This window comes from Barbus barbus (genome assembly GCF_936440315.1).
Source record: "Barbus barbus genome assembly, chromosome: 27".
In the NCBI taxonomy this organism is placed as follows: Eukaryota; Metazoa; Chordata; class Actinopteri; order Cypriniformes; family Cyprinidae; genus Barbus; species Barbus barbus.
In genome coordinates, this window is record NC_136755.1 from 22,002,631 (window position 1) to 22,023,606 (window position 20,976).

At 37.1% G+C, this 20,976-nt stretch overlaps 3 protein-coding genes and 1 pseudogene across 4 annotated transcripts; all 4 read left to right on the forward strand.

Annotated features, from left to right (window-relative positions):
• Window positions 1–222: 222 nt before the first annotated feature.
• LOC306847723 (tektin-2-like) lies at window positions 223–4,666 on the forward strand (the record flags this gene model as incomplete). The annotated part of the gene is made up of 9 exons (XM_079381849.1): window positions 223–378; window positions 467–592; window positions 1,335–1,540; window positions 1,690–1,833; window positions 2,249–2,363; window positions 2,540–2,647; window positions 3,206–3,349; window positions 4,300–4,379; window positions 4,468–4,666. 9 exons carry the CDS (start codon window positions 223–225, stop codon window positions 4,664–4,666), a joined length of 1,278 nt encoding a protein of 425 aa, XP_079237975.1.
• A 3,579-nt stretch (window positions 4,667–8,245) lies between these two features.
• LOC306847457 (free fatty acid receptor 3-like) lies at window positions 8,246–9,274 on the forward strand (the record flags this gene model as incomplete). Its single annotated transcript, XM_079381404.1, has 1 exon — window positions 8,246–9,274. The coding sequence occupies one exon, from the start codon at window positions 8,246–8,248 to the stop codon at window positions 9,272–9,274; it is 1,029 nt and encodes a 342-aa protein (XP_079237530.1).
• Window positions 9,275–11,807: 2,533 nt separating this feature from the next.
• On the forward strand, window positions 11,808–12,551 carry LOC306846998 (free fatty acid receptor 3-like; annotated as a pseudogene). Its single transcript has one exon. The product of its transcript is annotated as a free fatty acid receptor 3-like (transcript).
• A 3,124-nt stretch (window positions 12,552–15,675) lies between these two features.
• On the forward strand, window positions 15,676–16,662 carry LOC306846983 (free fatty acid receptor 3-like; the record flags this gene model as incomplete). The annotated part of the gene is made up of 1 exon (XM_079380716.1): window positions 15,676–16,662. The coding sequence occupies one exon, from the start codon at window positions 15,676–15,678 to the stop codon at window positions 16,660–16,662; it is 987 nt and encodes a 328-aa protein (XP_079236842.1).
• Between the last annotated feature and the right edge of the window lie 4,314 nt (window positions 16,663–20,976).

Here is a 20,976-nt window from a genome sequence, read left to right on the forward strand (position 1 = left end):
TTTTCGTAATTGAATTTAAAAAGTTAAGACCAGTCTTGAAGAAAAAATAAATAAATGACTAACTTTTTAAGACTCGTCTAAACAGTTTATGCAACCTGCCAAATGAAAGTTGTAAAAAACAAACAGAACCCTTTAGATTCAGATGGTTAACCATTTGCCCGTTCAGTAGAACTAGCTTCTTTTGTCTTCAATTGTCATCTTGTTTCTATGATACCAGCAAACATGGCCACCCTGAGCTCGAAGCCTGGCTTGCGTTACAGTGTGTCTGACTGGGCGACTAATAACACACAGATATCACACACTGCTGAGAACAAGCGCAATATTTCACACGAGATACGCCAGGAAGGAAGAGCTCTGCGCAATGAGACGACCTGCAAGGTAATGAGCAGGGAGTTTGAGAGTCGTTTGACAAGGTAAAAAAAGACTAGCACTAATTATCAAATATTTTTGCTGTTACTGTCCTCAGACAAACTGGGATGAGTATGACAGCAGCAGGCGACTGAGTGACAGAATCAATGACATCGCGCGCTGGAAGGAGAATCTGAAAGCTTGTGCACAGCAAGTGGATGCAGAAATGGACGCTCTTACTCTGGTGATTAATGAGTCCATAAAACCATATTCACACTTCTTTTCTCCATCTTAAGTTATCTTAAACCAACTGTGTATTTTTTAAAATTATTATTTAACCTTGAAATATCAGTTTTAAAAACATTCTGATGGGACACTTAAGGTGAATGGATGCATATAGAGAGTTTATATTTCGCTATTTTTACTTTTTTCTCGTAATTCTGTGTATGCATCACACAATTTCTCACAATTCTGAGAAAAAAAAAAGAAATCAAAATTGTGATTCAAGATTTTTTATTTGTCACATACACAATTATACAGAGTATAACCAGCAGTGAAATGTAGGAAAGAAGAGATCGCTTGACCCCGACGTGATGATTGTGAGATGATAATAATATAATTCTGACTTTTTTCCCCTCACAATTCCGAGTTTACATCTCACAATTTGATCTTTGTAGTTTTTGAGTTTGTATCTTGCAATTCAGTTTTTTCCTCCCCACTGAATACAAATGGCCATGTTTTCTTCACAATTGCGACTTTATATCGGAATTCTGAGAATTGTGAGAAAAAAAGGCAGAATTGTAAGATATAAAGTTGCAATTACCTTATTTATTCCTTGGTGGAAGCAAGCATTTATAAATAATCTTTGTTTTAATTACAACTGTAAAAAAAAAAATTCTAGTGAAAAAAATGTATTGTTTAAAATGTAATGTAAAAAAAATAAAGAAATCTCAAGTGTAACCATGAACCCATAAAACATTGCCAAGTCCAAGGAAGAGACCGAACGAGCCCTTGCTGCCACTGTTCTGCCACTTGAAGTGACTACGGAGTGCTTGAACCTCAGGGAAGGTCGTCGTGGCAAGGAGCTGGTCAGTGACCCTGTAGAAGCTGAGCTGAAGAAGGAAGTAGAGGTGATTGATGGAGCACAACGCATCCTTCAGCAGTGCATTGATCAGGCCTTCGAACAGCTGTGGTAAATAAATTCAGATAGACATTAATTGGTTTGAACCATTCAGTATCAATATGCTTTGTTTATTTTGGATGACAATCATATCTCACTTGACTTTTGCCTGTTGATATGATGAAGATTATATGGTTGCTAATCCCAGCATATCTTCTTAGTCGCTTACAGGAAGCACGGCAACAGCTGACCATTGACTTTCAGGATAAAATAGAGACTCTTGATGTGGACATGTCATGCTTGTCTCTCACTAAACGGTCACCTGAGATCTCCCTGAAGCCAAACCCCACGAGAGTGCCCCCCGGGTGAGCTTAAGAGTAATCTTACCTCTAAAGAGCTATCTTAACATAATAATAATAATTTAACATCCAGAGACTATATTAAAAGCCAAGTTCTATGAAGGGACCTCAAATAGGCATTTAGTTTAAACCTCCATTTATGAACATGTCAACCCTATTTGGTAATGATATCGTTGAAATATAATAAACACATACTTAAACATTTTTAAAAATTTAATCACTTAAACATGATCAATATATTTTTTTATAATTTTTTTAATTTTCAGTATATTTATTTATTGTATTTTGATTCAAAACTATTTAAAAAACATGAAATAATGTTTTATAAAATAATAAATATTGCATATATATTTTGTATGTTGACTCAAAAACTGTTTTATTGTAGAAATATAAATGTATTTTTGTTCATTTTTGTTTGCAGTTCCACAACTCCTCAGCAGTGGGAGCAGTTCAGCCGATACAATATTACCCGAGCTAAAGAAGAGATGCAGGCCTCTGTGCAGATAAGAGAGAACAACAGCATCACAAGAGCGCAGGTGCTACATCTGGTCTACAGATTTAAAATTAATCATTTAGTGTAGTAAAAAGCTAATTTTTTTTAAGTTTCAAGGGACTTTTTAGATATTCAAGGTGAATGACTTGCAGTTCAACACTGTAACAGGATATACTTTCAATATGATATCCATTCACTACATGCATCTTCTCTCTTTAGGTGCAGAATGATCTGGAGGCCCAAAAAATGGCAGTGGAGTTTGCTCTCCGTAAGCGAACTCACCACGAGGAACAGGCCTATCATGAAATGCAATGGCAGCTAAAAACTGTAAGGCCTCTTCTTTATTCTCCCGATTTTTAAATATTATTATGGTGTTTCTGAATATGCAGTGAAACTGGGAATGATGAAATCTCATCCAGAACAAGGGTTAAAGAAAGTGCTTTACACACAATTGAAATGTGAATGTGGAAGTTCAGCAATGAAATATGGGTCAGTTGGTCTTTATTACCAAATAAACCCCACAGGGTGATCAAATGAGGTGTAAAAGATTTGTAATCACCTTGAAACGGTTTATTTAGCAATAATGACCAGCGGACTGCAAAATGTCCTCATATTATATGACTTCCCACAAAAAAAAATAAAATCAATACATGGACATTGATTTGAGTGTATACTACTATTTGCTTATGTGAGAAAACAGACTGTGACGTGATATGAGAGATGTGAAGCTAGCACAGTGGTTGTTGGGGACTATGTAAGTGATTATTCACAAATGTCTGGTATACTGTAACGTAGAAATTGACCATTCAGAAAGTAGTATTCCAGAGTGCCATGTGGTAATGAATGAATATAATAAATAAAGCATTTTTCCTTCTTTCATTTTAGACTCAAGAAGAGATTGCTGAGCTGGAGAAGGACATTTGTCACCTTGAAGAGGACATGCAGGCCAAGACGGCTCCTCTAAAGCTGGTCCACACCCGTCTAGAGAACAGGATCAAGAGGCCTGGCATGGACCTGTGCCGAGATGAGGTAAACATCATAACCAGCTGATTGGTATTTTGCATAAAGGTGCTGTCACATTAGCAAAATTTAGTCAAAATTTTGCAGGCAAAAAGGTTTATTGTGTGAAAATGTATGCAGTACAATTTGCATAAAAGTTACTTTAAAAACAGCTTTTCTTTGACGTACTTGAACCTAATCATAATATTGGCAAGGGGAAATCTTTCACCCTCATGATAAATTCCATATTTCTTTTCACCTTATTTTGCAGCACAAAAGTAAGTTATTTTCTGTAAATGTGCAAGACTTCTTATTCATTAGCTGTCCACCTTATTCTTCCTGTAAAAATGGGCATGGCTATTTGTACATTTTATGGGTCTTGCTTCTGGTGTTATTCTGGTAGCTATTTTTAGTTGTACAAAACTGCTCGTTTTGCTGCTTGATATTGCAAATTGGTCTGTCTTACCATATTATTTTAATGTATTATCTTAATTATGAACACACTGGTTTGTGCAAACAGTTTTACCATTTACTGCACGTTGTAATTCTTCTCGGTATTTCCCTATAGCGGCTAATGAACCGGAAGTCTCATCCATAGGCTTACTTCCACATTGAAAAATAAGGTGGATAGGTAAATATCTAGAACAATAACAAAGTGTAGTAAACAATAAAACTATTTATGATTACGGTAACAAATTAAAATATATGATATTAAACATAACAAATAACAGTTTGCAATATCAAGCAGCCTATGACACCAGAAACCTTGCACATTCAAGTTACAAATGGTTACAAAACCCACTCTTACATTAAAAAATAAGGTAGATTGAAATTACTCTATTTCACCAAACAAAATTTGATCGTACCTTGTGTCATCAGCAGTAAAGCGAAGCATGACCTTTGTTCTAGTTAATTTCTCCCAGTAAAAAACAAACACAATCCATCTTAATCTGCTGTTTTGATTGGCCTGTTACTCCCAGGTTCAGTTTGGTTTGGTGGATGAAGCCAAGCAACTGGAAGCCACCATTCTGGCACTGAAACAGAAGCTAGCACAGGCCCAGTGAGTCCACCGATTTAACTCAATTCCTCCTTGTATTTTATATAAATTTAAAAAAAAAGTCTGACCTGCGAACACCTTTGATTGCCAGGCACTCTCTGCAGTCTCTGAAACAGCATGAAGCTCGGATGATAGAGGATTTGTCACGCAAGCAGGATGCCCTGTCGCTGGAGCAGCGCAGCAGCCAGACCCGTCAGCGCCTGACTCTGGGGGCCCAGACTGAGGGTCTGCCCTCAGCTGTGGTGCCTCTCACCAATTCTAGTGGCAGACACGAGCTGGATCTTGCTTGAGCTGACATCCTGTTTCATACCTCATACTTAAGGTGACGTCGCAGTTGCCATTGCTCAGCGAAGTTTCATGGGAAAAATCCAGTCATTCCCACAGAAATACAGGAGTTTCACAAGAGGGTATAAAATAAGGTGAACAGATGTGCCACTTCGCGGAGACACGTTCTGCCCAGGATTTCTAAATTGCCTAAAATCAAGCATAGCATTAGTTCTGGAAGGTCACGTTAGTTGAGCTCGTATCAGCGGACTCTCAGCTGATCCTTTTCTACCTAGGGATTCGACATCTATAACAGCACCCATATAAAAGTTTCTTAAGTATTATCACCAGCTTTCGCGTTGCTCAATAACTAATTACCCTCCTCCATCCCCAACTCCTCCTTTCGTCAAACAGGATTCGGCCTTCTGATTCCCCTTTGAATCAGACTTATTTCTAAAATGTTTACATTAAATTACTGAACATTAATGATATCTGCAATACATTTATTTTGGTTCTTTTCTGTTTACCCTGGGGGTTATCGCTGCTTTCCCTGCTCTCTTCCATGCTAGGCTGCATGGATGCGCAGGGAGTTCTTGCCCAGAACAGAACCATACCGCCAATCCAAACTGTATGCTAATTGTCAGTCATCTTTGACAATAATGGTCCTGACAGAAATAACCAGGTTTTGTCTGTTTGCGCTGTGCAGATCGATCATTCAATGACATCCGTCTGCTCCCAGTGCTCTGCTCTCTATAGCTCTCACGGTACTTATGTCATACATCGATCTATCGGTGCAGCGCAAACAGCCAAAACCTGGTTATTTTAAGCAATTTAGAAATCCTGAGCAGAATGTGTCCCCGGGAATTGGCACGTCTGGTCACTTTAGCATAAAAGATTCCCATGCAGACTTCACTTGTGTTCAAGTTGGAAGTATTTGGACTGAAAGTGACTGATATGTATGTGGTTCTTGGTACATCTCTACACTATTGGCAATGGATGTTTTTTTTTTTTTCATTTTTTGAAATGTGGCCACACCTTTAGTCTAAATAGATTTAAAGGACTCATATAATGAGAAATCAAATTTTACTTAATCTTTTGAAGTGAGTTTAAATTATAACTCAAAACTTCCTCTTCAGCCCAATGCAGGGTTGCCAGGTTTGCAAAACAAAACCAGCTCAATGGCCAATCAAAACTGGCCCAAAAAACCACTCTCGTACATAAAATACATGTTTTACAGTCACTAAGTTATGCATTATGCGCAATTTCACTATATAAAAGTAATCATTAACAAAGTCTGTTTTCATAAAGCGCCAAATTATTGCCTCTTAAGGTCTTTGCACACTGAGTGTGAAATTTCCGCACGTTAAAAAATAAATACGACCTCACGTTGTGTCAATCACGTTTACACACTGCCTCCGAAACTTTCGTCCGTCATAAAAAAAACATTTGGATCAGGTTCGATTTTCGCATCCGTATCATGCATTTTGATAGGAAAGGATCACGAATACCAAAAAACGGAAAACCGCTCACGAACATTTCAGACTCAGCGTGCAACGACCTTTACTCACAAAACTCATCTAGCACAATCATTGGAAGAGTATAAGAGTGCAAAAAAATTTGTATAAAAGAGTATGGCTTGTTCTAAACTTCGACAACTTTTTGATGTCAGACAAATGAGCATATTGACACAGGACCAAACACTGTTATAAGTTAATGACGTAGGTGTGACATTTAGCAACTTGGTCTGGCCAGTGGTGAGGTAATGAAGAGGAAGTACAGTAGATAAGACACATTTACAGACACTTTTATCCAAAGAGGCTTACAGTGTGTTCAAGGGATACATTTTATCAGTACTTGCATTCCCTGGGAATTAAACCCAGACCCTTGGAGTTGCCAGCACTACGATCTACCATTAAGTAAGAGAGAGGATGGAAGCTATTTATTAATTGCAAAATTTATTATTTTCTTGATTCCAGTATTTTACTAATTTGTTGCCTTTACTTATGTTTACCAGCCTCAAGATTGAAAAAAAAAAAAAAGTGTTTTCTATGTGGTAACGGTCTCTGAGTATTGCATTTCAAACATTTATTTGATTTTATGAGCTAGAATGGCGCAAACATCTTAAATATGAAAACATACTAACATGTTTTAATAGTTGTATAATGATTATTTTCTTGACTCCCGTAACTTGCATGTGGATCATTGTGTTGTATTGTTAAATGGCCTTTTTTCTTTTCACAGACCTTTACAACAACAACATTAATCCATCTGTCAACAGATTTCTGTTTTATGTCTGGGGAGGGAAGATAATGTCATATGAAAGCCTCTATTTAGACTGGACTTTGACTCTCAGTGATGAACGTGATAAAAGAATGGGTGACACAAAAATCTATGCCTATCCACTGGTGAGGATTTAGCAGTTCTGTTGAAGTTAACTGCTACACTAATGTATCTAAATGGGACTATTTAAGTATATGCGAAATAACGAGGAGGAAAGTATTTTTTAATGAGGTTAAGTGCATGGCAAATATGACAGAGCTCAAATCATGGTTGGTCACAAGAATATGATCAGTTTAGATTTAAATGCCACTATATGAAGACTAAGGTGCTACTTTTGGTGTTGATGTGTTTGTTGTTATAACTGTTCTTATAATCCTAAAATTGAGGTTGTACACAGTTGCTGAACTTTCTGATTTCTTTGGTTTTCATGCTCAGTGTCTTTAAATACATAATTGGACATGGTTAGGCATGCTTGGTTTGAGCTGGTATTGTTTTAAATGCAATTGAAATATTTAGAACATACTCAATTCACTGGTTTTAATCATTTTAAACTTTTATTAAAGCATTTATCTTTTCTTGAGATCCCTTGTGAATAAATCACTTATAATTTATACTCTGCATTTATATACTGATATATATTGGAATTTTGTACTGAATTTATACTAATATATTGGAATATATGCAACCAGAATGATCATGCTTCATAAACAGATCCAATGGCTTTTTGCAAGCCACTATAAAATCGTCAAGTTAATTCATTGTGTGTATGCAATAGCCTTTCCTGAATGACATCCCCAAACAGACTCCTAGTGAATTTACAGCTTTAATGGTTTAACCGTCCAGTTCATTTCAAGTGACAGAGTCATGGCTGGATGGGCTCAGCTTCCTGCAAAGCCCAATTATTCTGAATCATTTCACTAAACGGGCCTGATCTAGCATGCGCACCAAGGGCAAATAAGGCAATGTGAGACCGTATAAATGGCATCTTGCTGCATTAAGTACCCATCCCTGCGCCTCATATCAGACCAATCCAAGCTCTTAGGTGCACTAACCGCCCATCTAACACCCCTTCCACGCCCCCCCCCCCCACCCTATTCTGTGCCTTCCAAATAAATACGAACTTTTGTGCAAATAAAAACTTCTTCATTGTCTTTATGCTTTTTCCTCACGCAGATTGGAGAGTGTTCAGCACTTTATTTTATTCAGGAACGGCTATTCCTCCAAATGGAATAACGAGGGAATATTGCCAGGCAATGGAGAGCCTATAAAAAGGAGGCATTAGTTAATTGATCTAGGTGAGCTACGAATCGACAAACTGATCTGACATGGAGTTGACCGTGTCCAGCTTCGTCTCATTGTTGGTCTACATCTTGACCTTCTTGCTTGGATTTCCCAGCAACCTGCTTGTTCTTTTCGTGTACATCCGTAAGGCTCGAAAACACGGTGCCACCCCCAATGTAGTCTACGCTCTAAACCTGTGTGTGGCAAACCTGGCTCTAGTGTCATGGATGCCAGTCAAAGTGGCGGAGACGCTCCAAGGTTGGGCGCTTCCAGCTGCGGTTTGTCCCGTTTACAGCTTCTTTCTGTTTTCTTCAGTCTACGGTAGCAGTTTGATCCTCACAGCAGTCGTCGTGGGCCGTTATCTGAGTATCGCCTATCCCATAACTTACAAACTATACCGCCGGGCGCGTACCTCTTGCCTGGTGAGTGCCATCTTGTGGCTTTTAGTGCTTTTACACTTGGGGTTTGCTTTTACTGCTGAAGGAGGAGGCCATTTTGTGTCTTTATCAGAGGAGAATGTCTCTGCATGCTATGAAAACTTCACCCAGGAGCAGCTGGAAGTGCTGGTGCCGTTACGCCTGGAGATGGCGCTGCTGCTCTTCCTGGTGCCACTTGTTTTGTCAGCATTCTGCACACTGCGCTGTCTTATGCTTGTCAGACACTCTGCTTTGCCTTCTGTTGGGAAAAGAAGGGTGTTAGCCATTGCACTCTCCACTTTAGTAGTATTTGTGGTCTGTTATTTACCCTACAATGTTTCCCACATGGTGGGCTTTGTCTTGTACACTAATGTGGAGTGGAGAAGCGAAGCCATGCTTTCCAGCTCCTGCAATGTATTTCTTGAGCCTGTGGTCATGTTGATGCTTTCGCCGTGGACGCCGAGGGATTTGGTGGACCGATTGTGCCGCAAACGAAGGAAAGCGCCATGCAAGTCATGGTATCAGAATCACTGCAACAGGGCTTCCAGGAACCCTCAAACAACAACGACACAAGCTGCGCCAATAAAATGCCATGGTGAATCTAAAGATGACAAAGCAAAAGCAAACAAAGCAGACTCGTCCATAAAAGTGACCTGATTAGGGTACGGCAAGACACTCATGGAAATAAATGAGATGTTGACTTTGAACATGGTTTTTTTTTTTTAACTTGTGTGAGTCACCCAATCATTTTTAGTGATTGGATGACTCACTAAAAATGTGATGTGAGCTATGAGATCATGTTTTGGTGGTCATTAAAGATATTGGATGAGAGTGCATGTTCTTATAATATTTTACACACAGCTTTCCCTTTTCGATTATGTTTGCCTCTGTATTATACTACATTTTTGTGTGATTTTAACCAAAAATATAAACAATAGTAAGCTATTATAATAACACAAAATTGTAAAATAGCATCTAGTGGATCTTCTAAACATGAAGGACGATCTATAGTAAATTTGAAGCAGTTCTATACAGACTCCATGTATATTCTATAATTTCATTCAAATCTGAACAACAGAGTAGTATTGATGACCCATGTGTTTAATTTGTAACTATTCTGTGAAACAGTTATTCTGTAATTATTGTAATACTTGTACTCTAAAATGTATAAAGTGAATGTGTAAAATGTTTAACATGGGCACTGTATTGCAAATATAAATTAAATTGCTCTTACATTCTTTGGGACTGTTTCATTTACCTGATGCAGTTTTTGTGTATTGAAATTATGAAGTGATGCAGCATGTATTATTATAAATATTTATTCATACACCGGTAAATGTTATATGCAGTGTTGGGAAGTAACTAGTTACATGTAACTAAATTACGTAATTTAATTACAAAATGAATGTAATTGTAATCGGTTTCAGTTACTGAGAAAAATGTGTAATTAAATTACAGTTACTTATGAAAATGTTAACGATTACAACGGGGGTTACATCTAAACAAAAAAAATTGACACACCATTATACAAATTTTACTGATTTCTTTCATAATTGACTGCTCTAAAATATGAGACGCCAATATTTCAGGAGTTTAGGATACTCCTTCCACTAATTTCAGGCCTCATATCTATACCAGAAAAAAAGAAAACAAAACAATAGTCCTTTATTTTCACATTGACTAAGCGTGGACAAAACTCATGTGATGGTTTGTGGTTTGCAAAGAGGCACTATACCCAGGAAAGATTTGAGAACTGATAAACATGCATGTTAAAAGTTACTGTTTAAAATTAGGTGGAAGCCTAAGCCATAACCTGAAAATAACCTGAAAAGTTGTGGTGAGTATTTAAAAGTCTTAAAATCTATTTAGATGTTTTTGCAATTGTGTTGAACTGGAATACTGTTTTTACAAAACATTTCCAAAGTGTAAAAATCTTTCTTGGAATGACATTGTTTCAGGGTTCTGAATATGTATTTTTTATTTAAAACCATAAGATGATTACCTGCTGATTTGCACATTTTGCTTTCACATTCACTTTCTCCATTAATTGTTTTTTTGTGTGTATATGCATCTGAATTTTACATTTAATTATTCATTAAAAATACCTAAACCTTATTGTATGAAGATCAAAATGAACATTTTGAATTATCTCATTTAATTTATGTTTTTGATTGGCACAGTTCATTATTTTGTATTATACAGCATTTTTCCAAAAAGCTCTCAGCAGTTTCATCACGGCACATAATGATGGAATCAATATTAAGCCATTTAATGCAAGACCTTTTAAGGTTTAAGAAAGAAAGAAAGAAAAAGTATACTAAAGAATGTTTATGCTGATCTTAGCATACTAACAGTTCGAAATGATCACATCTGTGCAACTATAAAAAGGAAAGAAACAATGCTATTATTCTAGATTTGGAATACAGACTTATGTTTAGTAACTTCATGGTGTTTTTGTGTCATCTTGGAGCTAGACGAGACGGAGCGTCGCCGAACTCAAATCGTAAATATCAAACAATTCTAACGATTCTAATGGATTCACAAGTTTCGAAACCAATGTTCTAGCAGGGGTTCTTAATACTGTTGCTCATGTCCTCCTGCTCTGCATCTCTCTCTCATTCAGATCATCAGCTGAATACACTTATTTTGACATACTGTAGCTATGAGAAGCGTTACACATGGACGCGTGTGCGGTTGCCGTACTGTATTAAAGCTTTAATCAGAATAAAACCATATATTAAAAGCTAACAGAGGCCATAGCATTTACAAACAGCATATCTACAAGTATGAGACAACAACAAACAAAAAACTTAGGCTTACCATTAAAAGCCTTGCTTGCATAGGTTCTGCGCATCCTCTTTGCTAATATCCTCTGCATCTCAATCGGGCTCAAATTGATAAGCAATATAGACGACGCCATTGTTTACAATACAACCAGAGCACATGTCGCTGAGCTGAGGGTGAGACGTTCAGACGCGCTCTGGGGGCGGTTTAGCCAATCACAACACACTGGGCCTGCTAACCAATCAGAGCCCATCACGTATTTCTAAAGGAGGGGCTTCATAAAAGCAGGAAATGGTCAGCGAGTTTACAGGAGAAGAGCCTTCTGCTTGTGTATTCACAAGATTCACTGTAAACCTATCCACTTTGACATATTCATTTTTAACCTTGCAGCTTCTGACCTTTAAAGATGAAAGAGGCTGCAGATAACATGGTTTAGAACATGCCTGATGCCCTGCCTGTGCCTCTTCAGTCTGTTCATGTTCTTTCTTCCTCTTTATTCCAGCAGCCTGTTCTTGGCAGCAATTAGTGCTGAGAGCTATGTGTGTGTAGCATTTCCAGTGAGGTATAAAAGTCCAAAAATAATCATTTACACAACACTTATATGTGTTGTCACCTGGGTGATTATTGCAGTAACTTCAGTATTTACTTACAAGGCAGCATATTTAGATTCTAATGAAGCAGACAACACCACTAATAATCGCTCTCTGGAGGCAGCACCTCAGGGCTGTTACATTAAATTGTCAGCGAAACAGCTGAGAGAACTGCTCCCAGTGTGTCTCGGGATAGCAGTGGTGTTTTTCCTTCTACCCCTCCTTATCTCCTGCTTCTGTTACATCAGTTTAATTTGTATTTTGATGAAGTGTCCTCTCTTTAAGCGACAGCGTAAACTCCGGGTGGTTGGACTGATTGTGGGGACTTTCCTTGTGTTTGCCATTAGTTTTGCACACTACAATGCATCACACGTATAGTGGGCTTCATCAAAAAAGAAAATCCAGATTGGCGCATGAAAGCTTTAATGCTGAGCACTTTAAACGCATGTTTTGATTATATTTTTCTGTATCTCTAAAGGTATGAGAAGGGCCATCAAAGTATGTGCAAAGACCTTGTGCAGTTTTATGCCTACTTAAAGCAATTTTTGTTGTTGTTGTAAACTTAAGAATGGTATCACCAAAATGTCTTCTAATTCAATCACACAAAACAAATGTCCAAAGACATATTGTAACATAGGGTGTACATGTTTGTTATGGTAGGCTATATGAGCAGAAAAGGATACTGTACCTTGGAAAAATATCACTGAAATAGGCCTAACTGACCTGTGGCCATCACGCCGATCTTTGTGACGGCCCTAAAATGCCTTCAGATTTACAGTGTCCCTTCAAAGTTTTCACTGCTCCTTGTTCCAAGAAATTCACTTCACATGACAAGATGCGTTCAGTCGGAATACCCTGCAAGGTCATAGACAACAGTAGCACATCTTAGAGAGGTTTCTATTATGATGACACAATATATAATTTGTAAATAAATATAAACTTTTCGTTCTTTCATTTATAATATAAAGGTGTATATGAAGCAGCTAATCAAGCTCTTACTCGGCATACTAGAAACTTCCCAGCAGGTGTGTTGAGGCAAGTTGGAGCTAAACTCTGCAGGACACTGGCCCTCCAGGACCGAGTTTGGGCACCCCTGCTTTAAAACGTCTCAGCCTTTTTCTCAACCTCTGCTGGAGTGATGCACAATGACTAGTGGGTAAATTTCCCGCTTCACTTCCTGTGAAGTGATGTGTCGAAGTTCCCTGAAGCATCTGAATCAGGCTTGTGGCACCTGCTGGTCAAAAGGGTGAAATGCAACAAACTAAATTGCTCATCTTTTACAAACCAAATGCAAATGTTTTCAAGTAAGTGTTATCTATTCAATTTAATCAACAAATAATTAAATCATATTAAATATGACGGTTCTGTAAATTTTGTGTTCTTTTGACGTTCAGACAAAAGTGAGCATTCTGTCATCATTTACTCATCCTTATGACGTTCCAGTCACTTTCTTTCTTCAGTGGAATGTAAAATAGCATATTTTGTGAAATTCCTCAGTAGTTATCTACAGTATGGTCTATGTTCCGCAATATTGTGTTTTGTAGAAGAAAGAAGTTATATAGGTTTACAACGACAAATGGCCTAAGTAAATTATGAAAGAATTTTCATTTTGGGGTTGAACTATCCATTAAGCTAGCAAAAGAGCAATACTTCCTGTTCCTATAAAACCCATTTCCTGCAGACTGTAATTAAATGCCACTGAATCGACTTATGAAAGTCAGTAAGTTTACCTGAAAATTACAGCTAGGTGTGGAACTACACTCCGCAGGACGTCAATTCTTCAGGAGAAGGAATGAGTAACCATGAACTACAGGAAACAGCCTCTTTGGGGAAAGCTGTAAAATTAAATTTTTATTAGTCTCATAGTAAACCATTTTATAAATAACACATAGATGCTTTAACTTTAGAACCAATATATATTTAGTTGCAAAGTAAGTTATGATATTTTGCTGCATTAAATTAAATTGTATTCATTAAAAAAAAAAAAAAAAAAATCCATACTTTATCCATAGTTCATTTACTGAAAAGGATTCACCAAACAAACACATTATTAACAAATGAAAGATCCAACATAAATATAGCAAATTTCCATTCTGGATTTCAGTAAATATTCACTTCAATTGCTTCAGGAATAAAATTGAATGATACTCAAATCAACTTGATATTCTTAGCCATGGTCTAGCACCTGAATCCACACACACACACACACACACATGTTGGTTTTTGTGGTTTATGGGGACTCTCCATAGGCGTAATGGTTTTTATACTGAACAAACTGTGTGTGCTATTACCCTACACCAACCCTACACCTAAACTTAGCCCTCACAAGAGACTTTGTGCATTTTTAGATTTTCAAAAAAACACCATTTAGTATGTTTTTAAGCTTTTTGAATTACGGGGACATAGGCAGTGTCCTCATAAACCACCTTCATATTGTAATACCTCTGTCATACCCATGTCATTATACAAATTTGTGTCCTCATAAACCACACACACAAAACAAACACTTATCTTTCCAGTATGTTCCATATAACAAGATAGTGTTCTTGGGGGGCTTCATATACCCCATATAGAGCAGTTATGACAACTTCCTGTGTTCTTCTCACTTACTGTTCCCAGGGTTGCCAAGAGACATTGTTTGATGAGCGTCAGTGTTGCAGATTATGCTCTGAATTGATTAAATTTCCGCTGTCTTGAGTCGTTGCACCCATCACATAGTCTAATCACACATTCAGAATGTCTAGGACAGAGGTGAAGAAAGCTCGCGATTACTCTGTTTGAAACTGGAGAGACAATGCTGAGGATCCGTATTTTCCTACGCTGTGAAGGTCAGTATTTTTGTTTTATTTATTATACTTTTTAAACAGAGAATATTTCTTTAACCTCAGGCATGTGTTCAAAAGCTTGATTTTTGAACAAATTTAAACTTTTTTTCTTGTCATATAAAGATCATATTAAAACTACACTGGAAACTTTTCCAATGCTTTTAAAATTGATTTTGATGTTTTTGAAATGCCCTTTATGTATACTGATTTTATTGTTCTACTCTTCTCCCAAAACCAGACATTCAATCTTAAAATATGAAAATCCATTATAGAATGATTGGTTAAAACTATTATTAGATTATTATTATAATCTAAAGACTGAAATAAATAAAAATGAAGATATAATTTTGTCAAATTATGAGTGAAATTATTGTTTAATTAGGATATATAAAATGCTACCTTCGAAATAGCACTTTTTTCATTCATTTTATTACAAAATTAATTTCAACAGCTGTCATTTGCAGAATAAAAAAAGCTAGTTAAAGCTGCTTAAAAAGTAAAGGTTTGTAAAAAACTAATTGCGAACTAGTTAAATTAGTGAGAGTTCTTTTTATTTTCTAAGTCCACAAAGCCAAACTTGCCCATGATTGAAGAAATATCCTGTTATAAAGTAAATTTTTCAATATATAATAGCATGCATTATGAATTGCTCTTTGGATTTGCTTCGCATTGGTTAAAACCATTATTTCCATTTAAACAGCTTCATTAAACCAAGTTTTTCATTATGATTAATCTCTGACACTGGCAAAGCTGTGTCTGTTATCACCATTCCTATACTTTGTACCTTATTGACTTCTGCTGTTTCAGTTCTCTGCACAGTGTTTCTAGCACCTGGTGACCGTCTGTGAAGTACAGACTAATGGCCAAGTTAAACTACCAGCTTCTCTTATCAGTCTACATCCTCACCTTCCTGATCGGCCTTCCCGCCAACATCCTAGCGTTCTTTACCTTCTGTCGAAAGGTTCACCGCAAGCCAACCCCCATCGACATTCTCCTGCTAAACCTGACAATATCTGACCTCATCTTCCTCGCGGTCCTGCCGTTCAAGATGAAGGAGGCCACTGACAACTTGAACTGGAGCCTGCCATATTACCTGTGCCCCATTAGCAGTTTCCTCTTCTTCTCCACCATCTACACCAGCACGTTATTCCTGACCGCGATTAGTATAGAGCGCTACCTAGGTGTTGCGTTTCCGATCCGATACGCTCTAGGCCGCCAACCACGCAACGCTGTGATTGCAAGCTGCTTCCTCTGGCTTCTGGGATCTCTTAACCTCAGCATTGTGTACATTGTGCCATACATACCCTCAAGTGACAATTCGAGCTCCAGCAAGCTACAACCAAATCCTCACGTGACAATTTGCTACGATAACTTCACCATAGAGCAGCTGAACATTCTGCTTCCTGCTCGTCTGGAGCTTTTTCTCGTGCTTTTCTGTATACCCCTCCTCATCTGCTGCTTCTGCTACATAAACTTCATACGAATCCTCTCCAATCTGCCTCATCTCGGACGACGGCGTAGACTCAGGGCCATTGGGTTGGCAGTGGGGACGCTGTTGGTTTTCACCATCTGTTTTAGCCCATATAACGTCTCACACGTGGTTGGTTTCATTCACGGTAATAGTGAATGGTGGCGTCATTTTGCTTTGATCTCCAGCACTCTGAATGCCTGTTTGGACCCCATCATCTTTTACTTTTCCTCAGCTGCTGTTCGTAGTGCCATACGCACATGTGTTAATGGTCTAAAGGAGAAAATTCACATTGTAGAATGCAGAAGCTGCTGTTCTGCTGGCCCTTCCAAAACTGAAGCCTACAAGGAGACAAACCCACCTATTGACCTGGGCTGAGAATCAAGCTTCAGAGAGTATTTTAGTTTCTTTAGGCCTACAGAAAGATGTATTATTTGCATGTAACCTACTGTGGAGTTTACTTTCTGAGAGGTAAAATGAGATAAATTTGATGTGGGAATGCACAAGTTTTTTGTAATTTTTAATGATCATTTGTATTAAACTTGGATTTAAAAATAGATTTATTCAAGAGAAATAATGATATATAATTAATGGATAAATTACACTTGTGTTAATTTCCTGGAAGTGATTTTTCTCTGTTTACACTGGATAGATATACACAGAATACTGTAAACTATAAAGTAATTATAATCAGATTATGTTATTAGTCCCTATAAAGTGATTTTCTCTATGGTAAAAGCTGCAAGCACCACTGACATTAAAAGAGCAACTGATAACCACAGTTTACACAGACTTCAGTGTATTCAGACTTTAGACTCTTCTTTAATGATCGCACAGTATTTGTATGTAGAAGCCATATATTTGCTGATAAAAAAATGTTTAATCAATAAAGTTGATTATATAGACTGTTTAAATTTATTTTCATACTGTTCTTGCAGTCTTGTCTTTATTTTTTCATGTCAAAATGTTAGTTACACCTCTAATGTAATGCATGACCACTCACAAAAAGACAATGACATAATGAAGCCAATATTTACATTATTTACATATTTAATATAAAATTATATAAATACATAAATATGGTATAAAATCATAAATAAATAAATAGATATTATACAAATAATATGGTCATTTTAACGTTTTTAATGTTTTGGGGGCCTCTCTTTGGGTGAAACTTCAAGGGTTGCTGCGTGTTCAGCTCCCATACCCCAAAAGCCTCTCTCAAAAAGAGCTCCCCAGTTTATATGTTATTTCTTGCAATCAGCATGAGTCCATGAAAGTGTTCTCCAACACTATTTATGATCCTTTCATTGACAACAATTCTTGATCTGTTAACATAAGATAACTTCCCTCCAAAACTCTTGAAATCATCTTCTGTGATTCTTCCTCCATTCTACCTGCTTCTTTGCATTATTGTACCTTGCAATGCATGACTGAGGACATGACACTGATATATCCACTCACTTTCCATTTCACACAAGACACTGTATAATATTAAGCATCATAGTGGAGGTCAAATTGCTTGCAGGTATCCCATCTTATCCATGATTTATGGGTTTATCAGAAAGCAATCATCTGTTCCTTCCCACTTGGAATTCTTCATCTACTGAATCAGAAACCATTTGACAAATTGGGATGAGGAGGATGCGTCCCAATATATAGCATAATGAGGGGTAATAACTGACTAAATGTAGCTTGCAAGTTGCTAGAAGTTTTCCAATATTCATGATTTCTGCAAAGGTTCCCACTCCAAATGAAATAATGAATAATGGCATTATTTCGAAGATCTAACTTTGACTGGTGAGTCCATCTTCATCCACCACAAATCCATTGCAGCATGGGTTACTGACACATTAGCATACAGGAGTAGTCATTTTAATGTTGTACCAAATGTTGATACACTTACTGTATCGCAAACTTTTTCCTGCGTGTAAACACGTCTTTGGACCGCTTTTTCCGATCACGCTGTGTAACCGTGAGTCTAAATCAGGTCCACAGAGGAAATGCATTGTGAAAATTAATTGTGGTGGTGGGGGTGGGGTAATTTAAATAATATACTCTGCTCAGTTTGTTGTAGATTTTTATTGATTTGTAGTTTAAAAGGTGGTTCCATATGAATTATTGGCCACAAAGACAGTATACAGCTTGAAAAGAGTACCTCCAGAAAGTTTTCACTCTTTTCATGTCCTACATCCATTGCTTGAAGTGAAAAGAGACCCGATGTGTCCACGCTCACGCTCACGAGAGACCTTTTCTGCCGGTACGACAGAAAAATGTCTGGTACTGTAAACAACATAGCATAGCCAGTACTGCATATCGGTGAGTACCGTCCCACTTCAAGCACTGTAGCCTACAGCTAATATGGTTTGATAAGTATTCTTAAACCCCTTGGTGAAAGTATGAATGTTTCACTGTATCACTCATTCAACTTCGGTTGATAATCAGATGGCATCATCATCATTGGTCCTGCTGCTTTCAGGTTAAGTTAGTGCTTATAAGCTTTGTAGTAATGTCATGAAAAAAGGCCAGGGTCCATCACAAGATCCCAAAAAGGTATCCTGAGAAATTTCCTCCAAGACAAGGGAGCGGAAAGATTGCTTACAATGCTTTGTTGTTTTGCATTTTCCACATACATTTCTGTAGCCAGACATCCATGGACATACATCAAAGCTGTCAGTGACCTCCAAGGACGTTCTCTAGTCATTGCAGCCTCAGTTGTCAAGTTTGGAGTTTCCAGTTGAACATAGGAGCCTTGACTTTGTTCCAGGAATTTTGTCAGGTTCAGCTGGAGCTCAATACTTATCAAGCCATTTCAGTTTTTTTCTTTGCTACCAGAATCTTTGCTACCTGTCGATTGAGGCTCTAATGTAATGACATTAAATGATTATTTATTCATTCATTATTCATAATCAGATATCTTTATTCCAAATTTTAATATGAATATATTGATTAATTAGTTATTTACATATATTGTAATTATTTTTGAAAGACTGATGGCTCTCTGTAGGTACTTTTTCCATTATGTACATCTGGCTGCCAAAATCTTAGTATGTTTTTGTAAAAACATTGTTCAAATACATAAATATCCAGTTTCACATTTAGCAGCCAGAAATACATAATCTCCATTCAAACATACCTCTTTATAAAAAGAACCAAAACTCTCTAGAAAATGCCTGGTTTATTTCATTAACCCATTGGTAATGCTGTGTTATTTTGGGCTAATCAAATCAATTATGGATGAATCTATGTTTTTATGATTCTGGCATCCTCAGCTGCAATTTTTATTCTATAAAAACAACTGGATTGTTTTACAGTGTATTTATGTATTAATTTGTGGATATTATTTTCATCACTTTTTTGTATTTAATAATTTACCCATCTTTGGATCTAAAGTGTTATGAATTGGATATTCGACCCACCACTTCTAGAGAGCAATTGTGGAACCACCCTTGAAACTTTTTACATAATATAAAACATATATTTCAAAAATAACATGTGAACCATGCATTGACAAGACAAAACAAACCCACTGATTTGTTCTGTGCATTTCTGGATTAAAAAGGATGGAACATCTCATCCAGCTGTGGGTTTTTCGATAAAAAACACACTTAAAAAGTTGCACTTTTTATTGTGCTGTACCTAAAGAATGCTTAGCTAGTGTAGCCTTTGCTAAACTGCCTATCACTGTGTGAATTTTTTTGATACCTGATGGTGTTATGGTTTCTGTGGTGGTCCTGCACTCCTTGCTCCTCCCTTCATCCTTGATGGCCGCCCTCCTTTTTCTTTGTTCCTGTAATTCCTGCAAAGGATTGAGTCAAGATTGCATGATATTAAATGCAAAGAACAGATTAAGCAAAAAACAAACAAACAAAAAAACAACTTCTACTTCGACAAAGCATATTTACAATTTCTTAATTAAAATACATAGCCAACAGTTTTAATATAAAATGTTTTAATAGACTTCAATTACTTTGACTATTTTTATTGTTTAATTTTGATGGTCCTCTGGTGTATGTTTGAATATTTAATATATCAGGCCGAATGACTATTAAGACTCTCAGTGTTTAAACTGGTTTATTTATTGTTTTTATTAAGCATAATTAATACTAAAAATGAAACAATAATGCATTATACCATCATTATACAAATTTCTCTCCCTCTCTATCTGTAACTCCCACACACTCATTTGACTCATCTTTCAAGTAACCAATAAGTAATGACCTATGATCTTCATAGCCACACCCTAGCAACCACTTACAGCACCCTAGCAACCACCCCATAGACCTCCATTGAAGATCAAAAGGGACATCTTTGGATAAAAGTGTCATAGAAACATGCAGGTTTTTCTCTTTTGACTCATGATCACAAAAAGGACTTCCCTCATGCATGCTACACATGCTAGCAGTGAAAAGCTACAGGCTAATAGCGATTAGCTAAGTGTTAAATCAGGCTAAGAATATACTAAGAACTCTATAAAACTACATAGTAATATTGTGTGACAACTACCAACCGCTTAGCAACATGATAGTAACCACCCAGAACACCCTAACAATGCCCTAGCAATTGCTTAGAAACATCCTAGCAACCGAGGGGCGAGTTTTGCCACGGCAAGCACTAGGGCTGAGCGATAAATGGCATTTGCGATAATATCGCGATATTAAAAAACGCGATTTTTCAACCGCAGAGGCTGCG